This window comes from Pelobates fuscus, chromosome 5 (genome assembly GCF_036172605.1).
Source record: "Pelobates fuscus isolate aPelFus1 chromosome 5, aPelFus1.pri, whole genome shotgun sequence".
In the NCBI taxonomy this organism is placed as follows: Eukaryota; Metazoa; Chordata; class Amphibia; order Anura; family Pelobatidae; genus Pelobates; species Pelobates fuscus.
Genome location: NC_086321.1, coordinates 265,873,359 through 265,891,583, shown reverse-complemented (window position 1 = coordinate 265,891,583; position 18,225 = coordinate 265,873,359). Strand labels below are relative to the sequence as shown.

General features: G+C 40.1%; 1 protein-coding gene across 1 annotated transcript in view; it reads right to left on the bottom strand.

The window, feature by feature from the left end:
* GRIN3A (glutamate ionotropic receptor NMDA type subunit 3A) overlaps positions 1-18,225 on the bottom strand; it is a 380,703-nt gene that overhangs the window by 140,585 nt on the left and 221,893 nt on the right. Inside the window, exon 4 of the mRNA XM_063455270.1 lies at positions 57-202. Within this exon, the coding sequence (XP_063311340.1) occupies positions 57-202 (146 nt within the window). The remainder of the gene's footprint in view (positions 1-56; positions 203-18,225) is intronic.

The window sequence follows — 18,225 nt, the reverse complement described above, 5'->3', positions numbered from 1 at the left end:
CACACACAGTGGAAATGAAAAAAAAAACATAAAAAAAAACTGAGATGTCAAATTACTTTAAAAATGCTACTCCTTCTGAAGTTGAGGGTGCATTGTATCGTCTCATGTATTCATGCATCTCTGGAAAGCTTTTTTTCACATAACCTTCTGCGCTGCTCTCTCGAACTGTACCAAACCGAAATCCCTGGGAAGGATGATGCAGCTATAAAATAAAAATTGATATGTTATGGTTAAATAGTTTAATTACTGAGATACTAAATAGGACTACAATTAATTTCACAGAAGTATGCAAACATTAAGATATTAAGGATGAAATAAGCAATATCTGTCATAATAATCATATTTTTATATAAATATTAACATATTATTCTACTACTTTATGGTCAGGTAAAGAAAAAGTAGTTAAAACCAGAATGTTTTGTGGACTTGACATATGGGTTCCACATGCCATGTATTAAGCCCTGAGAAGTGGCCACAAAATGGATAGTTGTGGTTATTAACCTCTTGAGAACCAAGGTTTTTTTTTAGATGCTTTTGTAACCAAGGACACAATTTCCCGCTTTCTGTATAAGTGCACCCACACATACTATCTAGAATTGTATTAAATGAGAAATGTGGCTTTATTTTGATACACTACATGTATACATAACGCAAAATAAAATAAAGTATGAAAAAATGGAAAACAACTTTTTTTTTTTAGTTTTTCCATTTAATAATTCTTACACACTAAGTGCTACTAAAGAAAACTAACTCAAAATAGATTCACTAATTAGTCCTGGTTGCTAAATGACCAATATCTCTGGAAGTTAAAAAACAAATAATGCAAGAAGTGAATTATGGTTTTAAATATAAGTCTCTAACCACTACTCAAAAGTGCATATTTGTAGAAAGTACGTCCTCCAGGTTATGGAACTAAGAGCATTTTGACACTTTTCATTTCATCATTTTGTCACAAACCTAGATCAAATTAGTTAACTTGTTCTTTTTTTTTTACCACACGTGTTTTATTTTGGGGGACTTCAAAGAAAACGCATGTCCCACTACTGCAAACTAAATATATTTGTATTCTGCTATGGATCTCAAGCACACCAGCAGAGATTTAACCCCTGCTACCTGCATGATGGTCTATGGCTCTATGCCATCTCTGGGTGTTAAAGCCCCACACTGCATGACAGCATAGACCGTCATGTGGTCCTTAAGTGGTTAAGTCTACTTCAACTGGATGTCTGAAACAGTGATTTTCAAGCACTTGTGCATAATGTGTGCTAACACTTAATTACATAGTCTTTACTTAGATAAGCTATGCTTTCAACCAATATAGATGGCTTCCCTCATAGAGTAAGTAAAGCCAAGAGACACAATAAAAGGGGATATATACTTACATTTGTGAATTGCAATAGAGGCTATAATACATAAAATCTTTCATTTATAATACTTAAAAAAAATATGACAGTTTTCCTTTGAATGGCAGTTGATCTTTGATGTTTATTTGTGACTGGAACCAAATAGTTATTTTAAATGAAAAGGTACTTTAATACAGACTGAGACAATGGAAAGGCCTTAACTGTGATATGTATCCTGTTGTCCCCAGGATCCTCATGTGTGATTTAAAGATACAATACAAGAAAGCTTTTTTTTCATGACAACTTGCCTTTCAGAAGATAAACACAGCTAGAAGATATTATTTGATCTAAGACATGTTTCCTCATCTCTTTTAAAGTGTTAGATTTTCTGATTGTAGCTATTATTCTCTAGTGGTTATATATTGGGTTTTATTATTGATTTCATTTTCAGGCTATTTTTGTTCTTGTCATCTAAAGTGTCGTTCATTTTAAACAAACAAACTTGCAATTTGTTATACCTTTTATATCATAAACCAGCCAGACACTACAACACTATGTGACAATGGTAGGCACATTATAATGATCAGGTCAAACATATGGTTTAGCACATAACACATTTGTAGTTGTGCTTTGCGATTGTATCCATTATACTGTTCCCGAAGGCACTTGCCTTAGTATCTATAAAAGTTTGAGAATTTCAATTTACATCAAAGTATTAGGTAGGGAACTATGAATCATTCAAAGTAATTTCATATCACGGTAAAACTAGAAAGAAGATTGATGTCAATATATAAACTTTAGAAACTTGCATGCTCAAAGCCATTTGTAATCTCACTTGTGATTGAAGGTCGTGACCAGGACAACACACAATATCTCAACGTAAAACGTGTTTAAAGGAGAGAAGGTTTAACTCTTCAAATAAACCTTATGCACAGGAGGTTATTTCAGTGATAGCATAAAGTATACTATTTCAGTAAGAGCTTTTCCTGATCTGTAGCTAGAGACAGAACATTCTGTTTATTAACACTTTGAGTGGTTGGTAATGGAACATTTGTCTCTCTTAGCACTGAACTCTATTACAAGAGATAAACCTAACTCTGAAAACTGAATGAGGTCATTTTGTGTGAAATCAACAACTTATATATGATTGCATCCGCATGTTTTATTTTTCAGAAAATTGGGTAGTGCTTTTTATCAACCTTCTTGAACAAACCCCCACATTTGTAGATAAAGAAAAATTGAGTATATGGGCAATTATATGCTGCAAATATGGCATGAAATCACAGTTTTGTTGCATTATTGGATTGGACTTTTTTCTTTCTTATATATAAGAGCAAAAACATTTACCTCTAATCAACAAAATATTACAGAGTTGAACTTATGCTATGTGCATACAAAATAATAACTGAAAGGGAGCTTTAATTCCCTGCACTTTTCTCATAGTGTGTGCAAAAGGGCCACAAGGCCATACTCTTTTTTTTTTTTTTTTAATTCTTTATTTTTGGCATGCAGGTAGTTACAATAGTGCCTGTATCGCCACAATAGCGTCAACAGGTTTGGTTTTCATTGTCATATTAGAACAGAAGTGTGGCATGTTGGTTATGCATACATTTTTAAATTAAAAAGGTAACAATAACGTAAACAAGCTATGAACAGTGTGGTTTAAGCTAAAGTAGCTAAAGTAGTAGTAGTGGCTAGCTTGAGGTGTCTTGTCTGTCACTTCTAATGTTAGGTACATATAGATCTATGTGTGTTTACGGTAAAACATGCTTAATTATCGGTCGCTCCGGTAATACATGCTAAATTATCATTCGCTCCGGTAATACATGCTGAATTATCAGTCGCTTTGGTAAAACATGCTTAATTATCAGTCGCTCCGGTAATACATGCTAAATCATCAGTCGCTCCGGTAATACATGCTGAATTATCAGTCGCTTTGGTAATATATGCTAAATTATCAGTCGTTACGGTAATACATGCTGAATTATCAGTCGCTTCGGTAATACATGCTAAATTATCAGTCGCCTTGGTAATACATGCTAAATTATCAGTCGCTTCGGTAATACATGTTGAGTTATCAGTCGCTTCGGTAATACATGCTGAATTATCAGTCGCTTCGGTAAAACATGCTTAATTATCAGTCGCTCCGGTAATACATGCTAAATCATCAGTCGCTCCGGTAATACATGCTGAATTATCAGTCGCTTCGGTAATATATGCTAAATTATCAGTCGTTACGGTAATACATGCTGAATTATCAGTCGCTTAGGTAATACATGCTAAATTATCAGTCGCTTCGGTAATACATGTTGAGTTATCAGTCGCTTCGGTAATACATGCTGAATTATCAGTTGCTTCAATACTATTACAAGAGATACAAAATGAGATGGCTTTGTTAGGCTAGCTGACCGCACTGGATAGGACAAATATAGTGCAACCACCAGTAGTGAGTATTATCAAGGGAGCAAAACATGCTTTATATAGTAAAGCAAAAAAAGGGTGTAAAACAGCCAAGCACATGTAAAAAGCATTTAGGTGGAGTATTTGGTGTTGTGCACTAAGGATATGTCCCCCTGGGTGGCTGGCAAGAGTTCACAATAGTCACCCTCATTCGATGCCCTGCAAAGGGAGGCTGCTGGGACTAGCTGGTGAGTAGCTTGAGGCAGGTGTAGGGTAAAAGTGAGGCTTGCTGGTACATATGGAGGATAGTTCCTGGAGGGGGTTAAGTGTGGCAACCCTCCAGCCCCGGGCTGGGGGGAATTGAGGCCAGGTCCGTCTCTGGCGTGATACAGCAGTGTCGCCTGGTTGGTCGCTGCTTGCGGCGAATCTTCTGCCTCCGTGGGTGATGCATAGGGGGATTAACCCCGGCGGCTATCGGCCCAGGTGGGCTCAATACTGGGTGTGTTGCCGCTTGTTGGGTGTTTGTGCCTGAGGGTGGTGCACGGACCTCCTCTCCGCTCTTTCTTCCTCCCTTCACTCTGCTGGGTTGCTGCTTTGCTTCGGGCCTCCAGTTGTGCCCAGAAATGGGCGAAGATTGCATCTAGTCACAGCCTCGTGTGATCGAGTGCTGTGCTTCCAGCAGGCGCTTCATGTTGCCTCTGGTGCTCAAAGTTGGGAGACCCGTCCGCCATCTTGAGAGGAACCTTGTGGTTTGCGTCCCAGTGGAGGTCGTCGCTTTAGGTAGGTGGGTTGCGTGGAGCTGATCAGCGGGGACCGGGATAACCCCCGCCGGTCCAGAGGGGGGGGGAGGCTCGGGTTGCGTTTTGCTGCTGCAGGGACAGAACCGTGTGAGCGGCCGTCTCACTTCGATTCGTTCCGGCGCAGGCCGCAAGCCTCGGACTGGGTTGTTCAGGGTCCAGGGAGCTTATGTGGGGTATCAGCGTGGAGTGCAGTGTCCCCCGATTGCAATTATCGCTGTTAGCTGCCTGGGTATTGTGAGTAATAGGGTTTTTTGCCCCAAAATCTGCTGCCAGTCGTGGGAGCTCCAGCCAGGCACGTCTGCTCTGCTCGGCAGTTAAGCTCCGCCCCAAGGCCATACTCTTTTAAGGTGCCTAGTCAGTTAGCCACTCCCCCTCCCCCCTTGCCTAGCTTGGAATGACTTAAACCTCTGAGAGTGCAACAGGCATTTATTTAATGTAACATGGATGAGCAGTCTGGGAGTGAGAGTATGGGTAGTTTGAAGGCTCTCTCAAGACTCTTCACTATGCACAATGGACTGTGAAGATTATGATGTTATGTTATATCCAGTAGCGAAACTACAGGGGGAGAAGACTGCGCGGTTTGCCCAGGTGCAAATATTTGGGGGGGGGGGGGGTGCCGAGTGAAGCTTGCACTTATTCTCTCAGGTAGGTGCCTACTCTGCAAAATATACTGATGGGGGAGGAGGTAGGCGAGGGAACACTCTCTGCCAGGTACTTATATTGCTCTCTTGCGCACCCGCTGTGGTGATGATTGGAGCCACAATATGATGTCACCGCAGCCCTGGCATCACTAAACAGCTCTCGAGGGTGCAGTATGGGGATCTGGAATATTGCAGATTGATCCCCAGTAAGAGGACCCACACCAGTTTTCTCAAAGATAGGGAGTCTAAATGGGCTTAAAAAAACAAAACAACCATAATATATAAAGTGAAATCGTGAGTGTGTGGAAGACTGTGTGAGCTTGTCTGTCAGTGTATGTGTGTGTGTGTGTGTGTGTGTTAGTTTACGTGTGTGTCTGTCAGTGTATGTGCATCTGTCATAGTTACATAGCTGAAAAGAGACATGTGAACAGTGGCGTACATACCGCGGTCGCAGGGGTAGCAGCTGCAACTGGGCCCATCCGCCCTGACGACCCCGGCGACCGGGTACCAGCTGCCACGTTCATGTTAAGGGGTCCATCAGCCACCTGATGGATATGGATTATCAGGGGGCCCGGTCAGCGCTGGGCGCTATAACAGCCTGATCGGGCCCCCTGTGATGACATCACTGCTGGGAGGAAGTGACTCCCCGGTCACTCCTCCCAGCATACAGAGAGCACGCGCGGGAGGAAGCAGGAAGGAGGAGGGAGTCAGAGAGGATCAATTTCACACCGGGGCCCCATGGATTGTGTGTACGCCACTGCATGTGAAACAAATAGAAACTCAAATTTTTAGGTAATAAGCCACCACCTAATAAACATTAAAGTGTATCAAGTGCAGCGCTCAAAAACAACCTCATGCAAGTGTACAAGGGCTTACTCTTATATTTTGGACATGAAGGGGTAAAAAAGAGGGGGGGAGGGGAGAAGTACAATACTGCAATATTTAGTAGGTGGTGGTTTATCACCTAAATATTTGAGTTTGTATTTGTTTCACTTTAGTTTTTGAATTTGTGGGTTGACGAGAGTGCCCACTGAGTGCTATAGCTGCTATTAAAAGTTTTCTGTTCGAGGTTCATGAAATGCTTTTAAAATTCACATTTTTCTTTATTTTTTTCTTTATTTTTTTAAAGACATGTGTCCATCAAGTTCAGCCTCTCTCACATCTGTTTTTACTGTTGATCCAAGAGAAGGCAAAACACATTCTAATTTGAAGCACTTTCAATTTTCAGGTTGGTGTTTAAAAATCTGTATAGGCTCTGATAAAACCACTTCTTCAGGCAGAGAATTCCACATCCGTATTGTTTTTCTGTAAAAAAAAACAAAAAATGTTTTCTTTGCCTTAGACCAGTGGTAGTCAACCTTTTTCTAACTACCGCCCACTAATGCATCTTTTTGGTTGAAAAAATTTCCTTACCGCCCACCAGTTTTCGCGCAAGTGCGGAATATTTTTTTCGAAAGGAGGGTGTTTTAAAAAAAATAAATGTACGTACATTTATCTTTTTATTTGCAATTAATGCATGTTTATAATGTTTTTAACTTTATAAAAAGTTTAATGAGAAAACAATAAAGTAAATTGAAATTACCTTTACTAGTGATTAATGAGATCCTTGAGGTTGTAAGGAACAAACGAAGGTCTCCTCTTTCGGTGATATTCAGACGACTTCTCTGTTTGCACATAATATGATTTCTCATCTGTGCGTCAGCTCCCCTCTTCTCCCTCCTCAATTCCCCTCCCCACCTTTTTTCCCCCCCTTTTTTTAACCTTCCTTATAGCAATGCCCAGTAGGAAGGCTGAGCTAGGTATCCCACTATAACAGACTGGCACACATACATACAGACATACAGACACACATACAGACATACAGACAGACAGGCACACACACACACACAAAGACATACATACAAAGACACATACACATACAGACAGACACAAGAAACAGACACACATACATACACACATATATACAGACAGACACACACACGACACATACAGACAGACACACACACACGACACATACAAAGACATGCATACAAAGACACACACACACAAGACATACATACAAAGACACACACACACAAGACATACATACAAAGACACACACACACACACAAAACATACATACAAACACACACACACAAAACATGCATACAAAGACACACACACGACATACATACAAAGACACACACACGACATACATACAAAGACAAGACACACATATATACAGACATACACACAGACACAAACAAGACATACATACAAAGACAAGACACATGTATACAGACATACACACACACAAGACACATACAAAAGACACACATACAGACACACACACAAGACATACATACAAACACAAGACACATGTATACAGACATACACACAAGACACATACATAAGACACACATACAGACACACACACAAGACATACATACAAACACAAGACACATGTATACAGACATACACACAAGACACATACATAAGACACACACAAGACATACATACAAAGACAAGACACACATATATACAGACATACACACACACACATAAGACACACACAAGACATACATACAAAGACAAGACACATGTATACAGACATACACACACAAGACACTTACATAAGACACACACAAGACATACATACAGACACACACAAGACATACATTATATTTAAGTCACCCTCCTGTTTCCTACCTTTAAGGTGCAGGAGGGTGACTTTCCCTGGGGTCCAGTGGTGGCTCAGGTGCATGGGAGTCAGAGTTCCCACTCTGACTCCCTCCTCCTCCTTCCTCCCGCGCGGCTCTCTGTATGCTGGGAGGAGTGACCGGGGAATCACTTCCTCCCAGCAGATTTGATGTCATCACAGGGGGCCCGGTCGCGCTGTTAAAGCGCCCAGCGCTGACCGGGCCCCCTCACAATCCACATCCATCGGGTGGCCCTGACAGCATGGGCCACCCGATGGACCCCTCCATATGCGGCCCCGGCGGTTTGCCGCCGGGGCCGCAAGTGGTGATGGCGGTACCCAGTCACAGTGGTACCGCCGGCTCGCGCCCGCCCGCCTGCCCAATTTATAAAAAAAAAATTGAAAATCCCTACCGCCCAACAGGAATCCTGAAACGCCCACTAGTGGGCGGTAGGGACCAGGTTGACGACCCATGCCTTAGACTGTCTCCTTTGCTCCAGTGTAAACACATGGCCTATGTCCAGTTGTGTACCAAGTATAGTCCTTTTTGTAAATAGATTTCCAGACTTGTATAATGCTATATTATAAAGAAGTTTAAGAGTGCTAACCTTTTGTTCATAACTAAAAGGTTTTATTGCTTTTATTAATTTTGTAGCCTGCCTCTGCACTTTTTCTAGTGCCATAATATACTTCTTTAGAACAGGTGCCTAAAATTGCACAGCATAGTCAGAATGTGGTCTTACCAGTGATTTATAAAGAGACAAAACTATATTCTCATCCTATGAACTAATGCCCTCTTTTATACATGACAATACCTTAATGGCCCTAGCCACTGCTGGATGACATTGCACATTTTTGCCTAGTTTGCTGTCTATAACAACTGCATTTTTCTACATTAAATTTCATATGCCATTTGAGTGCCCAGTCCACCAATCTATTTAAATCCCTCTGCAGCAAAATACTATCTTGCTCATATTTTATTATTTTACAGTTTTGTATCATCTGCATATTTCAATGCGTATTTCATGATCATTTATAAATATGTTAAATAGAAGCGGTCCCAGAACAGAACCTTGAGGGGCACCATTTACCACTTTTATTCAGCTTGAAAATGTACTAATAATGACAGCTCTCTATACTCTATTTTTAAGCCAATATTCTACCTAAGGACACAAATTTTAATCTAGACCAAGTTCTAGACCGAGTTTGAACACTAACCTATAGAGTGGAACCATATTAATTGCTTTGCAAAATCAAAGTAGATCACATCGACTGCAACACCCTGGTCTATACTTCTACTTACTTCTTCATAGCATCCAATTAAGTTAGTTTGATATGGCCTATATTTTATAAAACCATGCTGAAAGTGTATGTGTGTGTGTGTGTCTGCCACTGTATGTGTATCTGTCAGTGTATGTGTGTTTGTCAGTGCATGTGTGTGACTGTCTGTCAAAACATTTAGGAGAATTCCATAATGGGGATAGCAAATGTTTAAGTTTTTGTGTTATTGAGAAAGTCTTCCCATACTGGAGGGTGTGGGGGGGGGGGGGGAGATATAGACGTTAATCGTCGTAGGAAAGAAATGGAATGGATTTTTAAAGGATCACTATGGTGTCTTGAAAACAAAGCAGTTTTCCTGACACTATAGTGCCTTGAGCGTGCCCCCACCCTCAGGGTCCCCCTCCGGTGGCGCTGAAGGGGTTAAAACTTAAAACTTAATCCAGTGCCGGGCTCCTTCGGCGCTGGTGACCTCTCCTCCCCCTTACATGTGAAGGGTTAAAACCTGAGGGACCTGGCATTGAGCTGAAGTGGCCTGGGTGACTATAGTGTCCCTTTAATCTTGATACCATAACCCCCAAAAAAGGAGTAAATGTTGAATTTGAGATTATCCATTTTATATAATGTAAAGTTGCAAAATTAGGCTATTGTATTTTTAACATTTTTAATATACCGTATATACTCGAGTGTAAGCCGACCCGAATATAAGCCGAAGCCCCTAATTTTACCCCAAAAAACTGGAAAACTTATTGACTCAAGTATAAGACTAGGATGGGAAATGCAGCAGCTACTGGTAAATGTCTAAATAAAATTAGATCCTAAAAAATTATATTAATTGAATAATTTATTTACAGTGTGTGTATATAATGAATGCAGTGTGTGTATGAGTGCAGTGTGTGTATGAATGCAGTTTGTGTGTGTGTATGAATGCAGTGTGTGTGTGTGTGTATGAATGCAGTGTGTGTATGTGTTTGAGTGCAGTGTGTGTGTATGAGTGCAGTGTGTGTGTATGAGTGCAGTGTGTGTGTGTATGAGTGCAGTGTGTGTGTATGAGTGCAGTGTGTATATGAGTGCAGTGTGTATATGAGTGCAGTGTGTATATGAGTGCAGTGTGTGTATGAGTGCAGTATGTGTATATGAGTGCAATGTGTGTATATGAGTGCAGTGTGAGTGTATGAATGCAGTGTGAGTGTGATGCAGTGTGTGTTTGTGTTCCAGAGCCTTGGTGGGGGGTGGGCATTTTTATTATTATTAAAAAATTTTTAATTATTATTTTAATAGAATTTTTTTTTGTTAGGTTATATTATTATTATTTTTATTTATTTTTTTCATTTCATTATTTATTATTTTTCGAAAATGTAACACAATAGACAATAAGAGACTTACATTTAAAAATATAAACAAAAGACAATAGAACAATAAATACAATCCGACAGTTCTAGCACTCTAAGATACCAATTTTTCATTTATTACCCTTAATTATCACCTTATTTATAAATTAGACGACATACCAAATTTAGTATCTTCACTTTGACTTGAAAAACCTTAAATAGCTATTCACTGTCTATGACAAACCATAGAAACATAAAAACAAACAAATATAAAGTCAACTGTGCTGAGATCTATAAATGCTGATAGATAGTGCCTTACTATAGGACTTGATATTTTCCCCTTTTCTTTTCCCTTTTCTGCTACATTCTCTCTTTTCTTCTCCCTTTTTTTAAAAAAAAATAAAATTTACGCTATTAATAGCCAAAAGACGGCTTTATATAGAGATGCAAAATATAGAAACATTACAACCTTATGAATATATCAACAGTGTTAGCTCTCTAAGATGTAAAATTATTAAGACATTTTTTTAATCTGTCTCTATATTCATTAGTTATTTGTCATACTAATTCTCTATCTTTGATTCTTCTCCCAAAAATGTTTATTATTTTTAATATTAATATTTTATTTATTTTATTATTATTTTATTTTATTTATTTTATTATTATTTTATTTATTTTTCGTCCCCCCTCCCTGCTTGATACATGGCAGGGAGGGGGGCTCTCACTCCCTGGTGGTCCAGTGGCATTGGCAGTTCAGTGGAGGAGGGCTGGCAGAAAGCACTTACCTCTCCTGCAGCTCCTGTCAGCTCCCTTCTCCTCCACGCCGGTCCGGTTAGCTCCCTCTGCAAGTCCCACTGTAAGTCTCGTGAGAGCCGTGCTATGACCCCATTGTCCCTGCCCACTCATTCATCTAGTTTAGAACCATGCCCACTTGCCCTGAGTCCTCCCCTTCCGGTACCTACCTCCACTAGTTCTATATATCCCGAATTAACGTCACTTCGGGTCCCTGGTAAGGCTCCTCCCAGCCCGGCCCGCAACATCCTGTTGACTGAACTTCCGCCCAGTAAAATTAACACGCCTCACTCTCCTTACCTTACTACCCCTAGACCGGAACTTACTATAAAACAGCCTCGCCGAAGTCCCCTATTAACCCGACAGATGACTGGTACCCTTCAACCCCGACATTACCAAATGCCACTCCGACTTATACCGGGCCCAACACACGTTGATGAAAATGGCCAAATACAACGGGCAGATCCAGTGTTTGTCTATGTCCCCTTCACCACAACTGATCTATTTAATTGGAAGACTCATAACTCTTCGTATACCGACAAACCTCAAGTCATGACAGATTTGGTTACCTCTATTATACAAACACACAATCCCACCTGGGCCGATTGCCAGTAATTATTATTAACTTTATTTAATTGTGAGGAAACGACCCGGATTAATCAAGCGGCTATTAAAGCGCTTGAGGAAACGGCCCGTACTCAAAATCAGGCCAATCCAGTTGCATGGGCTGCAGCCCATTATCCAAATGTTGATCCAAATTGGAATGTGAATGGTGCTGACATGCCCCAATTAAGGGCTTATCGGGAAGCCATTATTGCTGGCATGAAGGCAATAGGGAAGAAGGCAATCAATATGTCAAAGACGGCTGAGGTGTTGCAAAAGGTTGATGAGTCACCTAGTGCCTTTTATGAAAGATTATTGGAGTCATATAGATTGTATACTCCTCTTAATCCAGAGGCCCCTGAGAATTCGTGAATGATTAACTCAGCAATTGTCAGCCAGGCCCAAGGTGATACTAAAAGAAAATTGCAAAAGTTAGTGAGATTTGTAGGGATGTCCATATCACAGCTAATGGAGATCGCAAATAAAATATATTTGAATAGGGAAACTGAGATAAAGTGAGAGGAAGAACGTAAAATGAGGAAGAAGGCAGATATGCTAGCGGTAGCTATCACAAGTGTAGAAAGGTAGCTATCACAAGTGTAAAAAGACAGGGAAGGGACGTGAATAAAGGAGTCGAGAATAGGCTGAGTAAGGGACCTTTAAATAGGAATCAATGTGCATTTTTTAGAGAGGAAGGACATTGGAAGAATGAGTGTCCACAGAGAGAGCATTATGAAAATAATAGACAAGGAGAGAGAAGAGTACGGGGAGGTTATAGTGGTAGTTATAGAGGAAGAGGAAGTTTTGGAGGGAACGGTGGGAATAGTAGAGAGAGTGTTCAAGGAGCTTCTATCACTTTGTCTATAGTTGTTACCGCATACCCTGCATAACGTATACCTTCTTTCACATAACTACTACCATCCGTATAATACTGTATGTCCGGATTCTGGATGGGGAAATCATGAAGATCAGGCCTGCTTGAAAACACTTCATCCATTATCTCCAAACAATCATCTTGACTTTCAGTAGTCTGGGGCAGAAGGATAGCTGTATTCAAATTATTGACAGTCTCGAGGTGTACTCTTGGATTTTCACATAACATAGCTTAATATTTGGTCATTCGACTATTGCTAAACCAATGATTTCCTTTGTATGCAGCAGAAATACTCCAACTATTAGAGGCGGTATGGGAACTGAAGGAAGTTGGTATTATGCATTGCAGGGCAGATCTGAAAGGTGATGGTGATGTAGTAAAAGGAAATCGCAGGGCTGATAGTGCAGCAAAACATGCCGCTGAATCCGGGCAAGAGGAATATGTGGGGTATGTTGCTGCCCTTGTGCCGGCACCTCTGTCTCAATGGACTCCGATATATACAACCCAAGAGATGGAGTGGTTGAAGACTGAAGCTGGGAAATACTTCATATTGGTATCAGTTAGAAGATGGAAGAATAGTTATTACGACATCTCTGGCTATAGAGATTGTTCAGAACTTCCATAATGGTACACATTCAGGAAGAGATAGTATGGAAGAATATCTCAGGAAACATTTCTACATACAAAGATTATCCAATCTTACTCAAGCTATTGTTCAAAGATGTGTTTTGTGTGCCCGAAACAATGCAAGACAAGGCCCTGTCAAACCCCTTGGAGTTCAATATATGGGAGGACTCCCAATGTCAGATTTGCAACTAGACTACATTGTAATGCCTAAATCTGGGGGATATTGTTATTTGTTGGTAGCTGTGTGTACCTACTCAGGTTGGGTAGAAGTTTGTTCAACTCGTACAGAAAAGGCAGGAGAAGTTGTACGATTTCTGTTGCGAGAAGTTATACCCAGATATGGACTTCCGTGTTCTATCGGATCAGACAATGGTCCAGCCTTTATCCATCAGTGTTTACAACAATTGACTCATGTGCTTGGTATTAAATGGAAACTTCATACAGTATATAGACCTCAGAGTTCTGGAAAGGTGGAGAGGATGAACAGAACAATAAAAACCCAATTGGCTAAAATGTGTCAGGAAACTCAGCTCAAGTGGAATGTCCTTTTGCCAATAGCTCTGTTGCGGGTACTCCTCCCAGAAGAATGGGTCTGTCTCCTTTTGAAATCATGTATGGGCACCCACCTCCCATACTCAGTAATCTAAGGGGGACTTGAATCAGTTGGGTGAAGTTATTACTCAGCAGCAGGTTGTAGAGTTGGGTAAAACTATGGAGGAAGTACAGAAATGGGTAGGTTACCTGTGAACATATATCCACCTGTTCATTCCTATCAACCAGGAGATCAAGTGTGGATACAAGAATGGAATATTGTTCCATTAGATCCAAAGTGGAGGCGTCCTTATGTTGTTCTTTTATCTACTCCAACAGCTGTAAAGGTGGCAGAAGTGACTCCGTGGATTCATCATTCTAGGGTTAAACCAGCGGCAGATTCTTGGCAAGCTATTCCAGATCCTGAAAATCCTTGTAAGATCCGGTTAAAGCGGGTAACTCAGTCGGAGTGAGAAATAATACGAGGAGATATTGGGAAATCTTAGTTGAAAGTAACAACAGATATCAGCAAGTAGGTGTTTTGACGGCCATAATAAAGCCTGACCACCTACCTACGTGTCATAGCCAGAGTGTCACGAAGGGACCTCTGTGAAGAAAAGTGAGGATCAGAAGAATGACAATCCTTGCAGCCCTCACAATCGAGAAGCTGAGGTGCCGTCGCACGGTCGAAGAGTAGAAATGAGGACTTCTGAAATAATATGTTATATTATGTGTTTAGGCATTTTTGTGATTTTTCAGGAAGGTACAGACATACAGAATTGTGATAGTTGCATTAAGACTACAAAAACAGGTAATCAAATATCCCAAACTCTTATTTGGCACTCACAGTATGAATGTAAGGGATCTGTATCTAAATGTAGATATTTAGATATTGATTACAGTGTGTGCAAACCAATATCAGGAGAGCCTAAATGTTTTGATCCCCAATTCCAACCCCGTACAATTTGGTTGGTAATTCGGAACAGTAACTCTCAGGCGACCTTGATAAATAGGACTGTGATAAATACCATACATTCTATGGGCATTCTACTATTTGATGCATGTAAGGCGATCTCTGGTAGTGGGAAACCTTGGAATGTATGTGGTAATCTTAAATGGGAACGAACTTATGGGTTTAATGATAAATATTTATGTCCCAGCAAGAGATCTACTGATCCTGATTGCCCAAATAGGGATTTTAATTTTTGTCCACATTGGTCTTGTGTAGGGTGGGCGACCTGGAGAAAAGAAGTGGATCAAGATATGATTATCCAAAGGTTGCCTACCACACCACATTGTAAATCTATGGAGTGTAATCCGGTCCATATGACCATCTCTAATCCACATTTTATTGATAAGTTTGGAAATCTATTTGGGTTCCAAATATATGGCACAGGAGTAGATCCAGGGACCATAATATATGTAGGACTTGAAACTGAGACGATAGCAACTCAAACTCATCAGGTTTTTCATTCCTTCTATGAGGAGATGAGTGTTGAGGATACAATTCCCCATAATGTTAAGAACCTATTTATTGATTTGGCTGAGAGTATTGCGGGTAGTCTTAATGTAACTAATTGCTTTGTACATTAAGGGAGAAGTGAAAGTGAAGTGAAAAGTTTACCTGAATATGTTACCGTTATCAAGTTACTGGTGGTATGCCCCATTTTCAAGCTTTAATAAACACCACGGCCAAGCCCATTGAAATAAAATGAACGGTGTCTGTGTTTATTGTGTGGTCTAAGTTATTTATGCAAATTATTGCCTAACAGATATATAATTCTGCTCACCTATTAATGAAAATTATGTCAGATGAAACTGAAGACAATAGAAGGATGATCCTACCTCCCCAGACTCCTTCCAGGCTGCCATATAGAGCTACCGCATGGTCTGTCAGGGGGCGTGTCAGCTGTCAAGCTGATGTCGGGAGAGGAGCTGGAAGGCTCCACTAGATGATGAACCAGAGGGGTGTGCAGCAGTTACTGAACTGCTTATCATGCTGACTTCTACCTTCTAGGAGAGAGATTTTTCATCCTGCTGCAGTTTCTCTCAGTCTAGGCCCCTTTCCCTGTTTAAGCTCTGCTTGGGAACAAAAATAAAAGTAAGCAGCCTGAGGATGACAGCTTGCCACCCCCATTCTTTGTCGCGCCCTCTAAAGTGATGCCCAACGCAAGTGCCACATGTTGCATATATTTATGCATTTATAATTGCCTCAAAGTTATGCTCTCTTTTTAATAAGCTTCTCAAAAATGAGAACGATATCCCTTATAATTATCTCTTTATTGTCTTTTATTTTCTATTCTCTTTTATAGGAGTGACTAATCCGCATTCCTAATTTTAAGTCCATGCATAATATTTTATTTGAAATTATGCCTGGATAAATAATTGTCTTTACAGGTACTTTATCTTGGACTGGTTTTAAAATTGTTTTCAGACTGTGCAATAAGATATTAAATTGAGGGCAGAACTTATGAATTTACTTTAAGGAAGATGGCTTCCGCAATAGTGGCTGACGGAAATATGTCACCACGTGATGACATCAGATGCCGAGCGTGAGGAAGAAACAAGCAGGAAATGACGCGGAGTTGCACTATGAATCCGGAAGATCCAAAAAGCAGAAAATTTCATGAAAAGCCACCTTGAACAAATCAGAAATACACAAACAAACTTTGAGCACTTTGAGAAAGATGTGTTAGTGCTGCTGTTTGTATATAATTTATATATTTTTTAACCTTGTTTGGAATATAATTTCCCCAATAAATTGCTTTATATTTGACCTTGCATGGACCAAATTTTTTGACTGGTCAATAAGAATTTGGGAAGGAAACCTTCATAGGAAACAGAGATCCAGAGGTAAATAACCTATAAGAGCGCTGACAGTCTGAGCCTGCTAACCAATAGGATCAGCAAAATGTGAGTTTTACCAATTTGGTCTTATCCATTATCATTTGAACTGTACATACTGCACTATGGTCTATGTTTAATATTTATGTAACATACTATAAGTGAAAATACTTACTACTATTTTAGGATTTGTTCTAATGTTTAAGTGTATTAATTTAGAGTGACAAGTACACCACTGCTCACAAATAGCAATAGTACATACAAACATACAACTGCATTAAATGTCAACACTAGACAGAAATAGAAATAGAAACATAAATTACATATATACATTAAAATACATCAAACTTGCTTAAATTCATCAGTTATTTTTTTCTATTGCATTAAGAAGTGTTTATTAATAAAAAAAAATTGTAAAGCACTTTATCAACAAATAGTATAGTCTTAAGTCTTGTATGGTTATACCTTCTTTAAATCCAACATGTAAGTATCTTATGTTCCAATTTCTATAGATGATCTATAGAATGTGTAACCACTTAAACTCTGGTGCTTAATTTGATGGATGCATTCAGCATCATAATACTTATCAGTTATGTCACATTTATCGTGATACTTATAGTACCTCTCAATTTATTGTATATACTGGCTAGCTCATACAACCATCCAAGCCTCAACAGCAATGCCTTAGGGGTTAACCTTTCCCCATCTTTTCTACATATGGGTTTTGCCCACGTCTAAACATCACATTCCACTACCCATGTCGGGTACCGCGTCATATGACGCAACCGCTAACAGGGCGTGTCCGTGAGCACACGTGGATACTAATGAATCCTAGTTCTACACCTTCCCGTATGACTGGAACCACGTCAGATGACGCGGCTAGCAAGAGGAGGGATTAGAAATGAGCTAGACCAATCAGCATTGAGAGGAGGTAATAGAAACGAGCTAGACCAATGAGCATCGAGTACGCACAGCGGACCACGTGGTATACACAGCCGGCAACATTTACGGATTGATCACACAGAAAGGTATTTAAATTGTTACAGGGAACCCAAACAGTTCATTGCTCCTGACGACGGCGTGCTGAAACCCCGAAACGCGCATCGAGCTAGACTCCTTTATCTATTTACTAGCACTTTTTGGTAGCACTAATGGGTTCTATTTAATTTAATTTAATTTATTTTTAAGCTATTAGGACAGGCAGGGGTTTTGGTTACAGTAGGCACTAGTGGCTTCCTCACAGTGCCGAGGTACTTAGGGACAGTTCTCTCTACACAGCATTCCTGTTAAGGTTAAATTTTGGGACCTTTTTGTGTCCCCCTGTAGAGGCTTTTCCCTTTTCTGCACCTCTGTTCACTGGCTTCAAGCCTTTCCTACTATTTTAGATCCTTTTACAAGGGTTTTGTTTAAGGGGAGTTTTTACCTTCAGTTAGGACATCGTCAGATAGCCTTCCCAATTGAAGGGGGCACCTGAGTGATTCTTT